Source organism: Haliotis rubra, unplaced genomic scaffold (genome assembly GCF_003918875.1).
Source record: "Haliotis rubra isolate DU_JTF1 unplaced genomic scaffold, ASM391887v1 Scf4, whole genome shotgun sequence".
Lineage (NCBI taxonomy): Eukaryota > Metazoa > Mollusca > Gastropoda > Lepetellida > Haliotidae > Haliotis > Haliotis rubra.
This window is the reverse complement of record NW_025767079.1, coordinates 3,184,931-3,206,777: the sequence shown is the minus strand read 5'-3', so window position 1 is coordinate 3,206,777 and position 21,847 is coordinate 3,184,931. Positions and strand designations below refer to the sequence as shown.

The 21,847-nt window shown below is 41.1% G+C and overlaps 1 protein-coding gene across 1 annotated transcript; it reads left to right on the top strand.

The window, feature by feature from the left end:
* The first annotated feature begins 470 nt into the window (after positions 1–470).
* Positions 471–9,208, top strand: LOC124287313 (ependymin-related protein 1-like). Its single transcript, XM_046723811.1, has 6 exons — positions 471–706; positions 2,781–2,885; positions 4,049–4,133; positions 5,580–5,750; positions 8,282–8,370; positions 9,042–9,208. The coding sequence occupies exons 1-6, from the start codon at positions 581–583 to the stop codon at positions 9,087–9,089; spliced, it is 624 nt and encodes a 207-aa protein (XP_046579767.1). The 5' UTR covers positions 471–580; the 3' UTR covers positions 9,090–9,208.
* Positions 9,209–21,847: the final 12,639 nt, after the last annotated feature.

Below are 21,847 nucleotides of genomic sequence, written 5' to 3'. Positions count from 1 at the left end.
GTCAGTTAGGACTATGACTAACTGACATAGTCCTAACTGACAGTTCACCTGATGAAGGGACCTGGAATGGTCTCGAAACGTTGTGAGAGAAATTTAAAAAGAAGTTTAATCCATAAAAAATATCTTGGACAAGTAGAATGATGATGATGATGATGATGATGAAAATACATGCATCGTCACAAAAATGTTAGGTCAAGCAAACAAAGCGTCTTGATATATTATACAAGTCGTTTCACGTGATATTATACCACAAAAACATATGATTTTTTACGTTTCAGTAATAACAACATTTTTAAGGCGAGAAACAAGGACGAAAACGTTTGCATAACAAAGTGAAAATCTGATGTTATGTTAATCATAAACACCCCATTAGTTTACCCAAATGCATGATTTATTATGTGGCCACTCGTTACATAAAGAAGTGATGAATTACACTCTCAAACACGTACAGGTCATCCGGGGCCCGGGTGACCTTGAAGGATGCTGGACAGTGTACATAAAAAGGAGCCCGCATTCACCCTATCCACGACTCGGCGACAGAAGGCTTCCCGGTTGACTGAAGACTTGACGACTCCTCAACATGATGCTGCAGGCAGTTCTACTCGCCAGCCTGGCGATTGTCGCCCATGGTACCATCTGCTGTGCTCCTCAGCAATGGGAAGCGTTCAAAGACTACACCATTGTCGACTCCTCAGGTGGAGAACGTGTAAGTACTTTAATACAGATTAACTTAACTTTAATTCACTTTAATTAACAATATCACCAACGGGACTTACCTCTTAGTTGGGATTATTAAAATTTCAAACTAAAACTGGCTTATTCAGTTCTCGGTTTCAATGTTTTGTTTCAATGAGAAAGTTAATCATCCTAGTTGTGTCGTGATTAAAAAGTACTTCAGTAGTCTCCCTTCATTCTTCATAAACGAGAGCAGGTTAAGGAATTTTAAAAATTCAAAATCATGACATTCAGCTGGTTCTCCCGCAAAGTCGAACCTCGCTGTATCGAGCGCCGAATATTACCGACAGAACTTTCACTGGTGTTGTATCTTTTCAAAATTATTCATTCTTCGGTTGTATGCTTTCACTGATTATGAAATGCTTTGACAAAATTAAGCAATTTTCAAATCAAAACCCTGGATAATTCAACACCTATGACATTCAATCTCGGTTTTGTTATCAAGCTTTGTGTGTTTTTTTACGGGAAATATGTGTGTTTAACGAAACGTTTATAAAATGTGTTAGAAATCAAGTTTTTCCCGGAATTGGAATCATTTGTTAAATATTAGTTCTGGTTTAACAATGTACAATGATATATACTCATGCCAATAATGGTTGTCACCCCCTTCCCCACCCCAACCCACACACAACCCACAAGCCCTCTCCAATAAAAAAAACTAAAGGGGGTGACGACCATTTTTGGCATGAGTATATAAAAGCTCGTTAAAAACTGAGAAATTATTTAATACAATAATTGTTTCGTGGTAACTGTTAAAGCTGTAAATTAGTATGAAGGAATGTGGTACGCACGGGATAATCTATAATCTATAGATAATATATTTGATTTTTGTTATCTGAATTTGTTCCTTGTAGAAAGACTTTCAAAGCAAATGGGAGCGCGTGCTTGCACGCCAGTGTATTAGTGCTATTAACACCTAACATAATGGTTATACTCTCCTTGCTGACTCAGCAGGTGGGAGAGCGGCGTCATATCGTCACATGTTAATGTTAAATTTATTTTAACGTCCACACGTTTAACAAGTCTAGATTCCCCCAGGTCCCGAATCTCCCAACTAACTGGGGCTCCTTTACTTCAGTCAACTGTTCTAAACTAGATTTTGCAAAATATTCCATATTGTTTAAAGGTACTGTTTTCACATGAACAGATGTATTGTAAAAGAAATTCGTAACGTTGAAAAGATTATTGTCATGAGTTCAATAAATGATAAAAATCCGCGAAAACTGGTGAATTCTTAACAGAACTTTACACCAAAACGCAGCTGTTCACTTGCACGATATTTGCACATGCTTTTCAGCAATTGGATGCATGATCCTCATGCAATTCATCTGCATAAGGTTTGCAGTTGGTTCCCCCAAGTTAGTGGAGTTTCTTGCACCCTACGTCTACGACGTGAATCGATTATCATAATCACGAAAGCTTTAACAATAGTTCTACCCCTCTGTCGTTGGCGTTTGGAGTTCCTGGTGCTCGTTAATTCCAGCCAAGCGGTAAACGTCTAAGACGTGCGTAAAATCATCCCTCACGCCATTTGAGTCTTATCTATTCAACACTGAAAGTAAGTGAGTGAGTTTAGTTTTACGCCGCACTCAGCAATATTCCAACTATATGGCAGCGGTCTGTAAATATCGACTGTGGACCAGACAATCCAGTGATCAACAGCATGAGCATTGATCTGCGCAATTGGGAACCGATGACATGTGTCAACCAAGCCAGCGAGCCTGACCACCCGATCCCGTTAGTCGCCTCTTACGATAAGCATGGGTTACTGAAAATCAATTCTAACCCGGATCTTCACGGGTCTACACTGAAAGGATCCCAGGTTAAAGATGATGAATGTGGTAAGAGACGATTTATTGGAGGTGTCAGTTAGGCATTCTCACTTGCTTCCTACCTCCACGTATGTCAGTGGTTGCACATAATCACAGGATTGTCTTGTCTAGAATGGAATATTTACAAACGCCATCATAGTTGCACTATGTCTGAGTCGGCCCTGAATAAGTATCGTTTCTAATTATATCTAATCAAGTCTCTTCTCTGTTCAGGGCCTCCAATACTATTCCTATGACGCCCTCAACAAAAGGTACGCGATCAGCGGCAACTACACTGCTTTTGTCAGTTCCTACAAGGAAATCTGGGACTACCGCCAGGTAAGATGCATAATTCTCTTGTGTTAACATTTTATATACAACTGAGCATTCATATTTAAAGTTTAAAATTCAAAATTAACATTGGGTCAGCTGACAACCATCGGTCGATAGGATTGAAATCAGTGTTGATCAAGGTTAACATTTGGCAAAACCCGAAACACATACAATGCAAATGTATAAATACAACATAGTTGTTGTGAGATGACACGAAACAGCCATCAGAACATCCTCCGGATGCAAGGGAAGTAACTGGCCATACAAGTCCAGATTCCACCCTAACCGAACTAGGCGGATATCTGGCTGAGAATAGTCATTATAACGAGATCCGTCAGTGTCAAGGTCGCTTTGTGAAATCCGGTTCTGGTTGGATTCCACCGGATTCCAGCTCCCACTATACTGGATAGACGAAGGAAAAGCGCTTGAAAGACACTTCTTCCTTGAAGGGTGGATGGCTAGCCCAAGGAGAGACTGGCCGCTCGTCAGGCAGATGTACCAAATTTCAGACATAATTATAATATGCAAGCCGGTGCTAGAAACGTCGTATATCCTATTCGCTGGATTCCATGTTTCAGGAACATGTTATTTGTCCAGCGTTATCAAATTCGGCTCCTCGCCTTGCTCGCCATGATTTTTATTATTTTACTACTTTTCGGCTGAAAAGCTTTAAGCCAACATCCTTCAAGTTCATATACCCGAATACTGCGAAAAGCGGCGTTTTTCGAAGGCACTCACTTTCTCACATATGTTTTGAACGTAGAAATAAAAAATGAAATAACAGATTTTACTACTGAATAAATAGATTTTTATTTTTTCAACATCATATAAAAAATACAAATTTGTGTCCACAATCTGAAGTATTTTTTAATTATTGTGGTATAACTGAATTATATCGAACCTGGTGTAAAATGGTGTACCGCGAATCGCCTTAATCCTTGAATAGAAAATAACTTCAAGACATTGTCTGACCCTTGTGATAACATGCACATGGAGTGAATAATAATAATAATTATCATCATCATTATTAATCATTAAATATATTTTTTTCAAAGAGGGCCTGTTTCACGGCAAGGTAGTATTGGACCTGGCGAAAGTCGCATAATACAATATCTACCGGAAAATATGGATCTTTTATACCTTGTATTCAATTGATTGATTGATTGCAGGGAACCGGCTTCCGCATCGACAGTGACAAGCAAACGTGCGAGACGTTCTCCGTGTCTGGGAGCTTCCCGGCCAACTGCATTCCTGGTGAGCCATTCCACACCCATTGCGTTATAACGGTGTAAGATTATTACAGTGAGTGAGTACATCACTGAATACTTGATGGAAAGTGAAAGTGCTTTGTATTGTTAGTTTTTAATGTCGCACTCAACCATATCCAGCTTGGTCTACTTGTTAATGATCACGTCCCGGTTAGGCATACCAGCGTATTATAAGTAAGGTCCCAAGCATGATAAAGCGGGTCATTCTCACTTACCCAGCAGCTGTTGTTTTAGGGTTCAAGGTAAGTGGAGCGAGGTAATCCCATATTACAAAAGGTGCGCTTTCTATTTTGTTCCCTGTGATATTTAGTCACCTGGGATATTTAGTCACTGTGTTGTATGATCCTGTAATCTTTGAAATCTTTTAATTTAAGGAATCACTGTGACAGAATATTGATCGAACACGTTCATTTTAACATGACACATATTCATAATTTCCATCTCCTAATATAAATATAAATATACATATAAAAAAAGAAAAAGTACAGGGAAATTTCTTTAAGAGATATATAGGTGCCTGTAGAACAGTCTCAACAAATGCCATTCTCGGTGAGACAGGCAGATACCCACTTATGTGTCAGATAATTACTCGCTGTATCAAGTACGGGTGTCAGTTGATATGTTTGGAATCTTGTAGATACCCTAGTGGATGCCATGAAATGCTTAAGGTCTATGATGATAGTGGAAAAATAAAGGGTGTCAAGGGTTAGAATACTGCTATTTTACATTGGTTTTTCATATTACTGGATTGGCATTATAAGATTAACAATTTACTTCACCTCAGTGCATATTTTGAGTTACAATCATTGTTAACTCCAGAACTACACAATCTGTGTACTGAGTCACAGACAAATCAGCAGCTTGTCACAGGGACGACCAGTATTTGTACAATCAATCAAGCATAACTGTTAATCCCCTAAGCTGCTGAGTGAACGAGAAGACCCCGATAAGGCGACTGACTGACTGAGTTTGTTTTCACGCTGCTTTTAGCAATATTCCAGAACCCGGGTGTTCGGCATGATGAGCGAACGCTTTAACCACTGGGCTACCCTACCACCCACAGTGTGTGCGTGAGTGAGTTAATTTTAAGCCGCTTTCAGCAATATTCCAGTAATATCGCAGCGGGGACACCAGAAATGGACTACGAACAGTGTACCCATGTGGTGAATCGAACCCGGATCGGCGAGACGAGCGAACGCTGTAACCACTAGGCTACCCCACCGTCCCCATGATGAGACAAAATACATTTAGTCAAAGGGCCTAACCACCAATAGATTGTACTGTACTGTACGAGCAGTACAGGTTCTTAGCGACATGTTTATTCAACAACGAAAAGGCATTCCTAAAAAGTGAACGACTGTATCCTGTACCGAAAGGATAGACATCACCTTGTTGTTTATAAAGAAAACTGCATTGATCATTTGCTTTTTAGGTGGCGCTGTCGAGATGGGTCCTCTCTTCTACGGCTTTGGCACCGACAGCCTTTCTGCGATAGCTTACCAGTTCAATGACACGAGAAACGAGTTTAAGAACACTGTTGCCGTTGTCAGCCGCCGGGACTGCGTGCCCATCATCAGTACAACCACCATCCTCCGTCCCGGAAGTAAGTTTGCCTCAGAACATTCACATTGTATCGGGGCTATTGTGCATTTGAAGGTTCAGATGGTACCGGGGTTAGTCTTCATTGGAAGATTCAGATTGTACCGGGGTTAGTCTGCATTGGGAGATTCAGATTGTACCGGGGTTAGTCTGCATTGGGAGATTCAGATTGTACCGGGGTTAGTCTGCATTGGAAGATTCAGATTGTACCGGGGTTAGTCTGCATTGGAAGATTCAGATTGTACCGGGGTTAGTCTGCATTGGAAGATTCAGATTGTACCGGGGTTAGTTTGCATTGGAAGATTCAGATTGTACCGGGGTTAGTTTGCATTGGAAGATTCAGATGGTACCGGGGTTAGTCTGCATTGGAAAATTCAGATTGTACCGGGGTTAGTCTGCATTGGAAGATTCAGATTGTACCGGGGTTAGTTTGCATTGGAAGATTCAGATTGTACCGGGGTTAGTTTGCATTGGAAGATTCAGATTGTACCGGAGTTAGTCTGCATTGGGAGATTCAGATTGTACCGGGGTTAGTCTGCATTGGAAGATTCAGATTGTACCGGGGTTAGTCTGCATTGGAAGATTCAGATTGTACCGGGTTAGTCTGCATTGGAAGATTCAGATTGTACCGGGGTTAGTCTGCATTGGAAGATTCAGATTGTACCGGGGTTAGTTTGCATTGGAAGATTCAGATTGTACCGGGGTTAGTCTGCATTGGAAGATTCAGATTGTACCGGGGTTAGTTTGCATTGGAAGATTCAGATTGTACCGGGGTTAGTTTGCATTGGAAGATTCAGATTGTACCGGAGTTAGTCTGCATTGGAAGATTCAGATTGTACCGGGGTTAGTCTGCAGTGGGAGATTCAGATGGTACCGGGGTTAGTCTGCATTGGAAGATTCCGATTGTACCGGGGTTAGTCTGCATTGGAAGATTCAGATTGTACCGCGGTTAGTTTGCATTGGAAGATTCAGATGGTACCGGGGTTAGTTTGCATTGGAAGATTCAGATTGTACCGGAGTTAGTCTGCATTGGGAGATTCAGATTGTACCGGGGTTAGTCTGCATTGGAAGATTCCGATTGTACCGGGGTTAGTCTGCATTGTCAGATTCAGATTGTACCGGGGTTAGTCTGCATTGGGAGATTCAGATTGTACCGGAGTTAGTCTGCATTGGAAGATTCAGATTGTACCGGGGTTAGTCTGCATTGGAAGATTCAGATTGTACCGGGGTTAGTCTGCATTGGGAGATTCAGATTGTACCGGGGTTAGTCTGCATTGGAAGATTCAGATTGTACCGGGGTTAGTTTGCATTGGAAGATTCAGATGGTACCGGGGTTAGTTTGCATTGGAAGATTCAGATTGTACCGGAGTTAGTCTGCATTGGGAGATTCAGATTGTACCGGTTTGCATTGGAAGATTGCATTGGAAGATTCAGATTGTACCGGGGTTAGTCTGCATTGGAAGATTCAGATTGTACCGGGTTAGTCTGCATTGGAAGATTCAGATTGTACCGGGTTAGTCTGCATTGGAAGATTCAGATTGTACCGGGGTTAGTTTGCATTGGAAGATTCAGATTGTACCGGGGTTAGTCTGCATTGGAAGATTCAGATTGTACCGGGGTTAGTTTGCATTGGAAGATTCAGATTGTACCGGGGTTAGTTTGCATTGGAAGATTCAGATTGTACCGGAGTTAGTCTGCATTGGAAGATTCAGATTGTACCGGAGTTAGTCTGCATTGGGAGATTCAGATTGTACCGGGGTTAGTCTGCATTGGAAGATTCCGATTGTACCGGGGTTAGTCTGCATTGTTAGATTCAGATTGTACCGGGGTTAGTCTGCATTGGGAGATTCAGATTGTACCGGAGTTAGTCTGCATTGGAAGATTCAGATTGTACCGGGGTTAGTCTGCATTGGAAGATTCAGATTGTACCGGGGTTAGTCTGCATTGGGAGATTCAGATTGTACCAGGGTTAGTCTGCATTGGAAGATTCCGATTGTACCGGGGTTAGTTTGCATTGGAAGATTCAGATATTGTACCGGGGTTAGTCTGCATTGGGAGATTCAGATTGTACCGGGGTTAGTCTGCATTGGAAGATTCAGATTGTACCGGGGTAAGTTTGCATTGGAAGATTCAGATGGTACCGGGGTTAGTCTGCATTGGAAGATTCAGATGGTACCAGGGTTAGTTTGCATTGGAAGATTCCGATTGTACCGGGGTTAGTTTGCATTGAGAGATTCAGATTGTACCGGGGTTAGTTTGCATTGAGAGATTCAGATTGTACCGGAGTTAGTCTGCATTGGGAGATTCAGATTGTACCGGAGTTTGTCTGCACAAGTGTATGTGCAGATGTGAACAGCATAAGTGCCGGATTGTGCCGGGGTTATTGTGCATGTGATGGGTCAGATTGTACTTGAGTTCGTGAACGAAGGAAGGTTCAGATTGTGCATTCATGTGCGGTGTTTGTCACGTTTTGGAGGACATGTTTTTATTGTGTTCCTACATTGTGTGATAATATATGTGTGATATTCTTTTCAGACAACTATTTGTACGCCCTGGGCTATAACAACATCTTTCCCGGCATCAGGGACGTCACCGTCTTCGACCCCCCATCCTTCTGTAGAAAGGTGAGTCACGCCCAGCAACATCAGAGACACGCTTTTTGTATCTTAGAATGTGCACTGTTAGCATGTGAAGAATTCTCCCTCAAGTCGCAATGGTAAAAAAACTCTAATTTACTCATCAGAGCAAAACAGACTATTTACTCAGACACAACCTCAGACAAGAAGTCGTACCATTTGAGCTTTCAAATAAGCTGATCATTGTTGATGCCAGATAAATTATCGGGTAGTTCCGAATGCCTTGCGCTCGGTATTAAAGACAACAAGGCCTGATCTTCTCGGAGTCAGTATAAAGTCTCTGAGTACTACTTAACTGCGGCATGGTATCTCAGTCAGCTAACACTTTAAAACCAGCTCAAGTCTGGGCAAGTGCAAGCAGCCACACATACACACGCATGCACGTCGTCATATGAGCGAGATATTCTTAAGTACGACGTTAAACCACAAGAACCCGTTATCGCTATGTAGGTTAAACATAGACCTTACATAGCGATAACGGGTTCTTGTGCGTTAAACCCCATTTCACCTCACCTCACGGAATGTCTTTAAGAAATACTGTTATGGATATTTTTCACACCTTGTGGTTTCTGAGCGCCATGAATTAGGATGTGATTTTAATGAGACTGTTTTACTTTGAAAGTACATGTCAGTTTACGAATATTCTTTTTTATTCTCAGAGCGTCATGAAAGAGGTCAACAGTTTATACAAGTCCCTTCGAGTCTAGAAAGGTTACGCGTTTCCTTCGTTGTGGTATGATGTTGGAAACGTGTTCGCCGGCCAGCAATAGAAATCATTGTACACGAGCAATTTCAATAAAACTTTCAAGTGATCAGTTCATCTCAAGATGAGTCTCAGAGTCATTATCTTTATTATATACATAGCCTGTGGATGCTGAAGAGTGAGTGAGTGAGCATAGTGTTACGCCGCCTTTAGCAATATTCCAGCAATATCACGGTGGGCGTCACCAGCAATAGACTTCACACATTGTACCCATGTGAGGAATCGAACCCGGGATTCGGGTTCCAAGAGAACGCTTTAACCACTCGGCTACCAAACAGCGCGTAAAATGAGGTTGTAGGTGCAGAAGAAACATCGTATCCCATGTCGTCAACGACGATCATGCCCATCTGGACAAACCAGTCATTGACCTCGGTAGTCCGTCTCTCAGTTAACGGGGCGGTTAAATAGCCTTGTGGTGTAGGTATTGGCCAGTTAATCTGGGGTCGATTCCCTGCATTCAATTTTTAACTCAATTCTTGAATAACGGTGTTAGGATCTACACCGAAACGTCGCATTCACTGCAATAAAGAAGTTGTCTATCCATAAAAAGCGTACCTCCTCCTAAGCTGGGGTCGATTCCCAAAACTGTGCAATTTCTAATTCTTTCATTACACTGCCATGAAGTCAGTTCAGGAATATGGATATAAACGTCTCTCGTTCTCATGAGAAAATGTTTGGTGATGTTTCACCACGCTGTTTTCACTAGGTTATCGGAAACAAGAATAACTCTTACATAAACCAAAGAAATTCAGACTTGTGTCTGCGAAAATACTGCTCTTGTAAGAGAACCTTTCCATTATGTTTCGAGTTGATTAACAGGTTGAAACGCAAAGGCTTACCCCGGAAAAATTGGCGGGTACATCTGAATTTTGAAATCGGTACACAACCGCATAAGATCGATGAACAATCAACTAATCATAATGAAGACAAGGGAATTGATTAACATAGGGTCATATTCGATTAATTCGGGCAATGTTTGGGGTGGGTGGGTTTAATTTAATCCTCACGCTCAGCAATATTTCAGCCATAGGACCGCGGTCTGTAAATAATTGAGCCTGGACCAGACAATCCAGTGTTTAACATCATGAACATCGATCTCGCAATTGGGATACGGTGACATGTGTCAACCAAGTCAGCAAGCCTGACCACCCGATCCCATTAGTCGCCTCTTACAAACATGGGTTACTGAAGATCAATTCTAACCCGGATCTTCAAGGGAGCTTTTGAGGTCAAGTCATAACCATGTTTAATTCCTGTAAACGACACGCATTATCTGATGATACATTTCAATCCCTATTTCTCTCAGTGAGTGATGGGGTGAATGTAGTTTTTCGGCGCCACCCTATCCCGTTAGTCGCCTCTTACCACAAGCATAGGTTGCTGACGACCAATTCCAACCAAGGTCTTCACGGGTGAGTGTAACGTGTCAGATATGCATCAGCAACAAAATACAGCTCTAACGATTGGTAAATGAACTCACGATTATCCAGAATCACAGCTGAACGTCTTGATTGATGCATGGGCTTCGTGTTGAATCCAGCAAATAGTGTTGAAGGCTTTGTCGGGTTGTCTATCCTTTTAGATGGGTATCGCGTCCTCCCTTTTGCAAGTGGGTTAGTCTCGTGCATGTCGTCGAAACAGAAGCAGTTTGAGTCATCTAACAGATTACACCCTTACCTAATCAACTTGCTGACGGGGTAAACGTCTTTGGCCCACATTTGGATAAGAAGGTTGTTGTTCCATAACAGGACTCACTGGCCCCCAACAGGGGCTGGACATGTTCATATTAATAAAGTTGAGCAAATCTCAGTTCCCCACCATGCGGCACAGGTTGACGGAGGAAGTATATAGCAAAAGCATGGCGTTATCGCAAAGATGTCTACTTACCTTAACTAGACGGTGGGATAGCTTAGTGGCTAAAGCGTTCGCGCGTCACGCCGAAAACCCAGGTTTGATGACATGACGGTTAAAACTACAAACTGTCAACTCCTGGACAGTAAAATCACAACGCAATGGACATTTTGTTTGCTAAACGTGAGTAACTCCATATAAAATGTACAGTTTGATTTTTCGACGATAACTGAAAAAATACTGACGCATTAAAGCCTAAACTGTTAATGAAGACCTAAAATAACTATATGTAAGAATTGACAGCAAAATTTGCTGATGAGGTTGTCATATTTCGTGTTGAAACGATCATTTTCCGCGATCTTGTTTCGACACTCAGGAGGGTGCCCTCGCTTAACGCATAATTGCAATAAATAGAGAGGGTGTCAAGCTATTATAGAAAGACCTGTGCTAAATGGCAAAATCTGATATACTTGCAAAATTATGAAAATTCGAGGGAAATCCTACCATTACTCTTGCGTCACATGTTCTTCTTTCACTGTCCATCGAGGAAATGGAGTTGCTTTGGGGGCAACTCAACATTTCGCGTGGACAGCGCTTCCACCCTGTGACTTTCCTTGTCAGTTTGCTATCAGGGTTGTTCCTTGGTCATGTTGACAAGGCGTCCAAATGCCATCTCGGGACTAGGAAATTTATGGCCGCTCTAAAAGCGATCTCGAATCAACCTCGTCTCCCGACACCTTCGTCTTGCGAAATGAGGTTGCATTTCCCTTGAGTGTGTTCACAAAGACAGGTAACTCTTCGTTTTCTGGTAGTTGCACACTACTACTAAGAATTTTTCAGTTTTGCTGTCATTTGCAATCACAGATCTAAATAAAGCTAATCAGATCGTAAAAGGTACGATAACAATATATGGATGAACAACTTCTTTGTTACAGTGCAAGTAGGTTCTAACAGTGTTAAAACTATCGCACAGGTGATGAGTGAGTGAGTGCCTTTGGTTTTACGCCGCGTGATTACGCAATATCACGTCGGGGGATGCCAGAAATGGTCTTCACACATTGTACCCATGTGGGGCATCGAACAACTAGGCTACCCAACCGAATATGTGATGAACAGAATAAGGATGCCCATATGCATCTCAGGAACATTGGAAGACTCCGCAACTATCTGAGTGCTGATGCTACTTCAAAACTTGTCCTATCTCTGGTCATGTCCCGAGTAGATTACTGCAACAGCCTCCTCAACAACGTCAACCAAGATCAGCTACGTCGCCTTCAAGCCCTCCAAAACACTGCTGCAAGAATCATTACAAAGTCTAAAGTCTTCGATCACATTACTCCAATTCTAAACGATTTACACTGGCTACCAATCACCGCAAGAATTGACTACAAAACTATTGTAATGACGTACAAGTGTCTCAACGGAATGGCCCCTGACTACCTCGCAGAGTTACTGCCCCTGTATCAGCCCTCACGCTCACTGAGATCACAAAACCAAATGCTAGTGACAGTGCCAAACATCAAACCCAACTTTGGCAAAAGGTCGTTCGCTTTCAATGCAGCAATGAAGTGGAACGCGCTACCGCTTGAACTCAAAACCAGCGAGTCACTAACATCTTTTAAGACTGGCCTCAAAACATTTCTTTTCAAGTGTCAATTTCCATCTTAAGCGCACAGAGCATTTATTAGTGAATGATGCGCTATATAAATGCAATTATTATTATTATTATAGACAGGCACATATACACGTGTGAAGAAGTGTGATTACAGTATTAGGATAAAGGCTGCAATAACATAGGGAAGCATAGTATGGTGGCTGATTAGGGCAATCTCGCGTTATCGCTTTGTCGTCTCGCGTTATCGCTTTCTCGTCTCGCGTTATCGCTTTCTCGTCTCGTGTTATCGCTTTCTCGCTTTCTCGCCTCCGAATTTTAAGGCGAGAAAGCGATGGCCCCAATCAGCCACCATAGCTAACCACATATTGCTTACGATCAGATTAAAACACCGAAACGTCGCTCCCACTGTAATAAAGAACTTGTTCATCCATTTTTGTCCCTCCTTACTGCTCCAAATTCTAAATTCCTCTCAAAGAATCCTGATCTTAAAAGGAAGGGCTGCGTGACGAGCGAACGTTTCAAACTATAACTTAATCCTCTATTGTTATAGGGATTATCGCGCATCAGTGATTTTTTATTCCGAACAAAAGCGTCCGGCAAAGTGGGAACCCCCCGTTTCAAACACTGGGCTATCCCGCGACCGCTACTGGTTTAGGAACAATGTCACAACTTGTTCCAAAAAGGAAAGTGTTGTCATCAAGCGTTACTGTTGAAATGAGTGTTTGAGCGAGTGAGTTTAGTCTTACGCCGCGCTCAGCAATAATACAGCTATATGGCGGCGTCTGTAAATAATCGAGTCTGCACCAGACAATCCAGTGATCAACAACATGGGCATCGATCTACGTAACTGGGATACGATGACATGTGTCAACCAAGTCAACCACCCGATCTTGTTAGTCGCCTCTTACGACAAGCATGGGTTACTGAAGATCAATTCTAACCCGGATCTTCTCTGGTCCCTGATTATTAATGCATCGTGGTCATATTCGGTGATTTCACTGGAAAAAAAGTCCATATTTACAAGACATTTCCAATTTGATGATGTTTCCAAAGATTTACAATTTTGGAAATGTCCACAAGGGGAGATAACTGGTGGGTGATGGTAAATCATTGTTATTTGCACGCCCCGGGACCTAATCCCTTGTTGATTGATGAGTGAGTCACGGCAGTTAATAGTCACCAATTAACAAGGCCTACTGCCTTGTTAATTAACAAGTTTTTATGCCTCTTAAAGAAGCCTCTGGAAGTAAGTTAAATCTTTGATGGGCATTAAGAAGTGGAATGCATTACTGTGACCTGATTTTCACCTGATGAAGGAGCAAGCATATGCTCCGAAACTTCGTGTTATTCACAATAAAGAAGTTGACATCCATAAATCTTGCTTTTCTTATTAAAAAGGTAACTTATTAAAATCTGCTGAGCTGTAGGCTTGTTAATCATGTCGCGGTGTGATTATCGCTCTAACACACCTGAGAGATTCGTCAACAGTGTGGTATGCACAGGCGGTGAAACTTGTATTGTATTACATTGGGTTGGTTGCATATTGTTTTGTGTTATGCTGTCAGTTTGTATGTATGTGTGAATGAGGAACCTCACATATTATGACATTGAAAACAGACTAAACTTAACATTTATTCCATGGTCAATATCGCAATGTTAGTGATATGGTAGTATACGCAAGTTTGTTTCACAGTTTTGATAATACCTTCTTTTATGGAGATAAAATTATTAAAAAATGAACGAATAATGCCATGCTTCTCTCAGAGTAAGGGAAGATAATTCATATACTGATTCTGATCAAATTAGATATTTCTTTATCGTCCGAACAGAATTCACAAATTACGGATGTTTTGTGTGGGTGTGGGTGTGTGCATGCACGCGTGTATAACATCTAACTTGATAGGTATTAAAATCAGGTCGTTTGTAACCATAATGACTATATTGGTTGGAAGACATGAGGAACAAAAATACTTTCACTCTTCAAAAGGAACTGGAACAGTAACATTTTTCATGTTTTCATATGAGCTTCAAAACATTGAATGAAATAAATGCTGTATGATGAAATGGATCAGAGAACATTATCATGGCATAAATGACGTGTGAATGACACATGTAATGGTCAAAAATATATAATCACTATGTTAGTTAACTCATGACCAGACACGTCAAACTGGTACTGATAGATGTATACTACCATATCACTAACATTGCGATATTGACCATGGAATAAATGTTTAAGTTTAGTCTGTTTTCAATGTCATAATATGTGAGGTTCCTCATTCACACATACATACAAACTGACAGCATAACACAAAACAATATGCAACCAACCCAATGTAATACAATACAAGTTTCACCGCCTGTGCATACCACACTGTTGACGAATCTCTCAGGTGTGTTAGAGCGATAATCACACCGTGACATGATTAACAAGCCTACATCTCAGCAGATTTTAATAAGTTACCTTTTTAATAAGAAAAGCAAGATTTATGGATGTCAACTTCTTTATTGTGAATAACACGAAGTTTCGGAGCATATGCTTGCTCCTTCATCAGGTGAAAATCAGGTCACAGTAATGCATTCCACTTCTTAATGCCCATCAAAGATTTAACTTACTTCCAGAGGCTTCTTTAAAGGTCACATGCAACGTAAAACACAACTTTGCAGATTCTGATACCTTTCGGTATGGACTTACCGAAACAAATCATCAAAAATGCAAATTCAAGTTATAAAGTTGAAAAATAACGCGATGAAAAAAACCGCGCGAAATCGGAGTTCAAACGATTCACTAATTTTCCCCGGAAAAATTCGGGGGAAAACGGGTTTCAACAGCTGGGCTGCGTTCATAGCATGTGCGCAGTGAAATAGGTTCGCGCAACTTGGAAGCGGGCTGTCTGGTGAATACTCGGTGAAGGCTTTGGTGTGAGCTATTTTCATAATGTTTTGTTGATATTTCACAGGCGCGAGCTTTTTATATGTTATGACAGTAAATAAACTGTTTATATAATTTCATCTGTCTATTTCCCCACACGTTCTTCTTACCGAGTCACTTTCTCACTTCGATACTTGAAAGCAATGTCATTATTTAGCGTTGACAGAATATCTAACTGTGATATACTATGTAGATATGTCGTTGTCACAGACAAAACTCAATGTCTCGTTTTATTTACACCTGTGTGTCTGCCTGCCTGTCTACTAATGACAATATTCAATACACAACTGCGATCACTGACCACATGCAATTTGAACTTAACACCAATCAGGCTATACACCATAAACAAAATGCATTGATTTATGGCCCGAGTTCGGTCTCTGTCACATTATGTAATTACACAGACAGGCAGGTGTGATACTTGAACACATGACATGTTATGATGTCTGTTGATTGCAAAATGTTATACACAAAAAATGAGCATGTATTTACAAAACCCAACATCTCTATATATACACACACAATCAGCCGTGAGGGCATCTGCAAATGAACCAGCCGTTACACCAGCCCTGACTGGGTTCGGTATCCCGGCTGCTTCGTTTCGGGGGAGATAAACCCAAGTACAAAATATTGCACTTTTGATTTGCGATTGTACGCTTATTATTTTGTTTATTTGTTTTTTCATAATCAGCAATGCATATTATATGTCATGAAGAAGTGATAATTATGTTTTAATTATGTTTTCGATTTTTTGGTTGCATGTGACCTTTAAGAGGCATAATAACTTGTTAATTAAAATGGCAGTAGGCCTTGTTAATTGGTGACTATTAACTGCCGTGACTCACTCATCAATCAACAAGGGATTAGGTCCCGGGGCGTGCAAATAACAATGATTTACCATCAACCACCAGTTATCTCCCCTTGTGGACTTTTCCAAAATTGTAAATCTTTGGAAACATCATCTTTCCAAAATTGGAAATGTCTTGTAAACATGGACTTTTTTCCAGTGTTTGGTTGAATGTCAGAATCCGCTCTGATACTTTTTATCAAATTCCGAATTTACCCCGATCTCTCTGCACCATACTCGCCCTCTCGAAACCAAGACCTTATTCACTTTGGGCATTCGTCCAGTACCACCACTGGATTCCTGATTAGCAAGGGTCCATCAGCGTATGCTTGTCGACTAACCGAATGGGGTGGTCGGTGTCTTGGCGTATCACCATATCCCAACTGCGAAGTGAGTTGCTCATGACATCAACCACCCGTTTGACTTGCCCAGACTATCATTTACTAGCCGCTGAAAATATATTTCATTCGAACTTTTTTTATTTAATATTGTAATCTAAATACGTAATTGGGTGAGGGGCCGGGGGGGTTAAATTATATGGAAGCTTCTCTGTTAATAGTATTGAGAGAAATGCATTATTTATTTTTAGAGACGTGTGGTGTGAAATTGCCTGTAAGATCAGCAGCGGTTTTGTTATGCTGATGATCAGATTAGTTTAATCCAGTTATCGGCCGTTTTACATCTATCTTGGGGAGGATATTTATTTTATCCAGAGCATAAATCTTCATTTAATCCTGTACTATTTGAAAAGCCCGACTTGACGTCTTCTGCAGCAAAAACACGAATGGACGTAACCCTTCAGGGGCACTGGGGAAGCCCAGTGGTTAAAGCGTTGGCTTGTCACACCGAATACCCGGGTTCGATTCCCCATGTGGGTACAATGTGTGAAGCCCATTTCTGGTGTCCCCTGTCGTGATATTGCTGGAATATTGCTAAAAGCGGCGTGAAACCACCCTCACCCACTCACTCACTTTAAGGGCAATTCGAGTTTCTGTTTGTTCTTGAAATTCCATGATACTTAGATGAGATTTCAAGGCATGCAAGTATAAATTTCAAGTTTATGTTATGAACTAACAAAACATTTACACTATAAAAGTGATAAAACACTTCTGTTGAAATGCGTCGCGCTGAAGACAATAAGCGAACAGGCAATGCTGAAATACCTGAAATGCATGAAGCACAATAAATCTGAATTTAATGTCGGTTCTCGTCCATTGTAAAGCAGACAGTACCATTCTTAATGTCATCATGAGCAGACATAAATGTCAAAGCGTGAATAAATGAGGTTTCAAGAATTAAATGAGTTTTTTGATAAGGTGTATTTTGGTTGGTTTCGCGTAAATCTTATCCGTCGTTGTAACCGGTTTGCTTTATGTTATCGCATGTATTAAACAGCTCTCGTATCTTTCACCTTGTACCAGGTTGGTTAGCCTTGCTCCATGGATGTATAGTAATTCTATCCTTTAAAAACGCAAGTGTTAGGGCGCCAGTCTATTATTCATATATTTATTTTTAGAAATTATCATTTAAACTATCAATTATTACCTTAGAGATTTGTGCAAATCGTTGGGTTCAAAGTGAGTGAGTGAGTGAGTGAGTGAGAGAGAGAGAGAGAGAGAGAGAGAGAGAGAGAGAGAGAGAGAGAGAGAGAGAGAGAGAGAGAGAGAGAGAGAGAGAGAGTGTGTGTGTGTGTTTTGTTGTTGTTGTTGTTGTTGTTCATGATGATGTTGCTTTTGGTTTACCCGACATGAGGCGTGTCCCAGCTTTATGGCGCCAGAATAATCCAGTCTGCTGAGTTAATTTTCAGTGATTGATTCTCAATAAAATATTAAACATCACACTCACTGGCCTGCTGATTTAATGCACCATGGGCTCGGTGACGTTCACAGTTTCAGTAATTTCCACTGTGTGAGTGAGTGAGTTTAGTTTTACGCCACATTCCAACCATATGTCGGCGGTCTGTAAATAATCGAGTCTGGACCAAACAATCCAGTGAGCAACAGCATGAGCATCGATCTACGCAATTGGGATACGATGGCATGTATCAATCACTTCAGTTAACAAATAATACGAACAGGATTTTCTAAAGGACGCCATGGAATGCAACTACAACAAATGAAATAAAATAAATGAAATCCTAAAATTGTTAATTCATCCAAATAATTTATTCACAAAACATACTACGCATGTACCTCGACTATGAATATCTTTACCTTCTTGCTTGAGTGAGTGAGTGAGTTGGGTTTTACGCCGCTTTTAGCAATATTCCAGCAACATCACGGCGGGGGACACCATAAATGGGCTTCACACATTGTGCCCATGTGGGGATTCGAACCCGGGTCGTCAGCGTGACAAGCCGACGCTTTAACCATTAGGCTACCCCACCGCCCCCTTCTTGCTTGAAATGACCATATTTGGGCGATGAGTATCAATATAAATCACAGGATTGGCGGGGTAAAACTCGATCCAATACAGGCAGCCTTTTTTTAATGATTTATTTGGCATCATTCTTCTAGCCCCCGCCCCCTGTTGTTATAAGCCACTAATTAACACCTCTAGCCCCTCGCTTGGCTGTTCTGTTAGCCGTACTCACTCCCCTGTAACTGGATTAACTGCTACTAAGCTCGTTAAGTTAGGTGTTGGTTGTGGGGAAGCATCCAGCCAAGTACAGCTTTTGCAACATAAGCGTGGACAGTCTGCTCCCTAACGTAGGAAGCAATATGTAGAAGAGACGACAAGAGTACATGTTATGTGAAAGAAATCTTGATTCATACCTGTGTGCCATTGGACATATGATGGACAATATGTATGTTGCGTAAAAACAACTGATCTGACAATGTGTCAAGATCTGAATTAATATATTTGTGAATGTAAATAAATATAGAATCTTCATATTTGTTTTGTAAGTTATTAGCAGTAAATCCGGCTACAGGGGGGGTGAGTACACCTAACAGAACAGCCAGGCGAGGGGCTAGAGGTACTAATTGGTAGCTTGTAACAACAGTGGGCTAGAGGGGTGGAGTAATTTATTTATAATCATATATTTTTTCTTTTTATACACGCAGCCTTCATACAACTTGAAGAGATTGCCGAGTTGAGCGTTGAACAGCAATCAAACGAATATGATTTGCAGGTGGATTTTAACCAAAAAATATAACTCAGGACGTCTTTAGTGGAAACAGCCGCCGAAAACTTGTTTAAGGTGAGATACATATCTCCATATAACCCGTATTAAATGCATCGCCTTCGAATAACCATCTTTGCATGTGTTATTCTAGCCACCACCAAACATGGATGTATACTTCCTTCAGCCCGGCAGTTTGTAAACTTACTTATGGGTATCTATAAAAAAGTTCGTATTCAAGTTGCGTAGATCAATGCTCATGCTGTTGATCACTGGATTGACTGGTCGAGACTCGATTTTTTTAGACCGGAAAATTGCTGAGTGCGGCGTAAAACTAAACTCATTCACTATAAAAAAGGCATAAAATGCTTCGCCATTACTTCGGCTACCATCAAACATGGATGTATACGTCCTTCATCCCGACAGTTCGTAAACTTGCTAATATCCTGTGGGTTTCACACTATGAAGAGCATTGTCCTGTTAGTGACTCAATTTCCCGTGGAACAGATGTAGGCCGTTTAGTTTCTTTTGTTTAGCAGCGACACGAATAGTTTTGGCGGTGACGCCCTGTGATCTGATCAAAGCCACCAACCAGGAAGTGTATCTCTGGTTCGGCGCATCACTTTCAATCCTTTGTGTTAACATATTGTATTCCACACACAAAAACAACCACAAAACATTTTAAAAATTTCATTTGACATGTTAAGAATGGGGTCTTCTCGTTTACCCAGCAGCTTAGGGGGATTAACAGTTATGCTTCCTTGATGGCGCAAATACTGTTCCTCCCTGTGAGATATGGTTAAGAATAGCGTTTGCTTTGCTGTCCATAAATACAATGGTTGGAAACTGACATTATGTTTTAAAGCCGACTGTGCATGCCTAGTTGATTCACTGTGTATTTTTGAAAACGAGTGAGTGAGTATTGTTTTACGCCGCTTTTAGCAATATTTCAGCAATATTACGGCGGGCGACACCAGAAATAGGCTTCACTCATTATGTCCATGTGGGGAATCGAACCCGGGTCTTCGGCGAGACGAGCCAACGCTTTCACCACTGGGCTACCCCACCGCCCTAAATTGTAAACGTATTCTCCCACATTACTTTTGTGTCCCTTACCAAGAATGCCATACAATATCATCGCCGACTGTTGGAAACACATTTGGCGCTTGGTTACTTATACGCCCAAGCTGACAGTGTTAAGCGAGTCTCTAACACACTCACTCACGCACGCACGCACGCACGCACACCTCATCCGTTATTACAGACACGACGTGACCTATGTTTGGTGGATCAGTCGCTCGCATGAAAATGCATTTTCTATATATTTGTCTTGCGGGGTAGCTTACTGTCTCGGACATCCGTCGGGGTGGAAATTTCGAATGTTATTATTTATAGTTTGGAAATATTTAAATTTTGAATATATGTCACTCGCACAGTAAGAATAATGTACGAATGTTTTGAGCATTTTGTAACACTGTTGGGTTTACGATGTTCGTTCATAGACAGCAACTTGAACCAAAACTTAATCACTTTTATTTGGGTGAGTACACACACGGGATGCCTTCCTAGTTCGCCGAGGATGGCTTTGTAAGATGCAAACTTCCCAATTTTTAGAAATCATTTGCAAAAACATCGTTTGAATCCTCTCTATTTCCTTTGAATAAGTATGTCCCCAAACTTCGGCTCCATAAAGTAATATAGGAGTTATTTGTTTGTCGAAAATCGCAGGAGCGGTTGTATAGGTGATTTCCTTATTCTTTCGTAAAAGTTTAAATACAGACAAACAGGCTTTATATGCTTGGTGAGCGAGGGTTTCGCACGCCTTTGTCCAAATCAGTCTCGACGAAATTATTACACCGAGGTATTTATACTATGTCACAACCTTTAGCGCTTGATTGCAGTAAACCCATCTCTCACTTAAGCTTGTTTTAATGATATTTAATTTGTTGAGATTCAGTTCCAGACCCAATTTAAGGCAAAACGATTCCCAAAAATTTGTCTTTGGAGACCCTTGACGCAGTTAGACAATATCATCTGCAAACATTAGTAGAAGTAGATCGTGGATGTCTTGAGTAACGAACACTCCAGTATTACACAACTTATGAAGCTCATCTGCAAACTCGTTAATGAAATGGAGGAAGAGTATAGGACTAAGGATGCACCCCTGTCTGACCCCCCGGGAAGTGTCAAACGTCTCTGTATGATGATTGTTTACTTTAACATACATATTTTTTAACAAAATGGTAAAAATAATATGGTGAACTTTCCATGGCATCCATGTTTAATCAATATGTAAAGCAACTGGCAAAACCAATTGGACTACAAAAGTTAGA

Bases quoted from the DNA above. Each gene is read 5' to 3' on its own strand.
- LOC124287313 (XM_046723811.1), top strand. From the start codon at position 581: ATGATGCTGCAGGCAGTTCTACTCGCCAGCCTGGCGATTGTCGCCCAT. The intron at 707-2,780 runs GTAAGTACTTTA...TTCTCTGTTCAG, and splicing joins ACTCCTCAGGTGGAGAACGT to GGCCTCCAATACTATTCCTA. The intron at 5,751-8,281 runs GTAAGTTTGCCT...TATTCTTTTCAG, and splicing joins CACCATCCTCCGTCCCGGAA to ACAACTATTTGTACGCCCTG.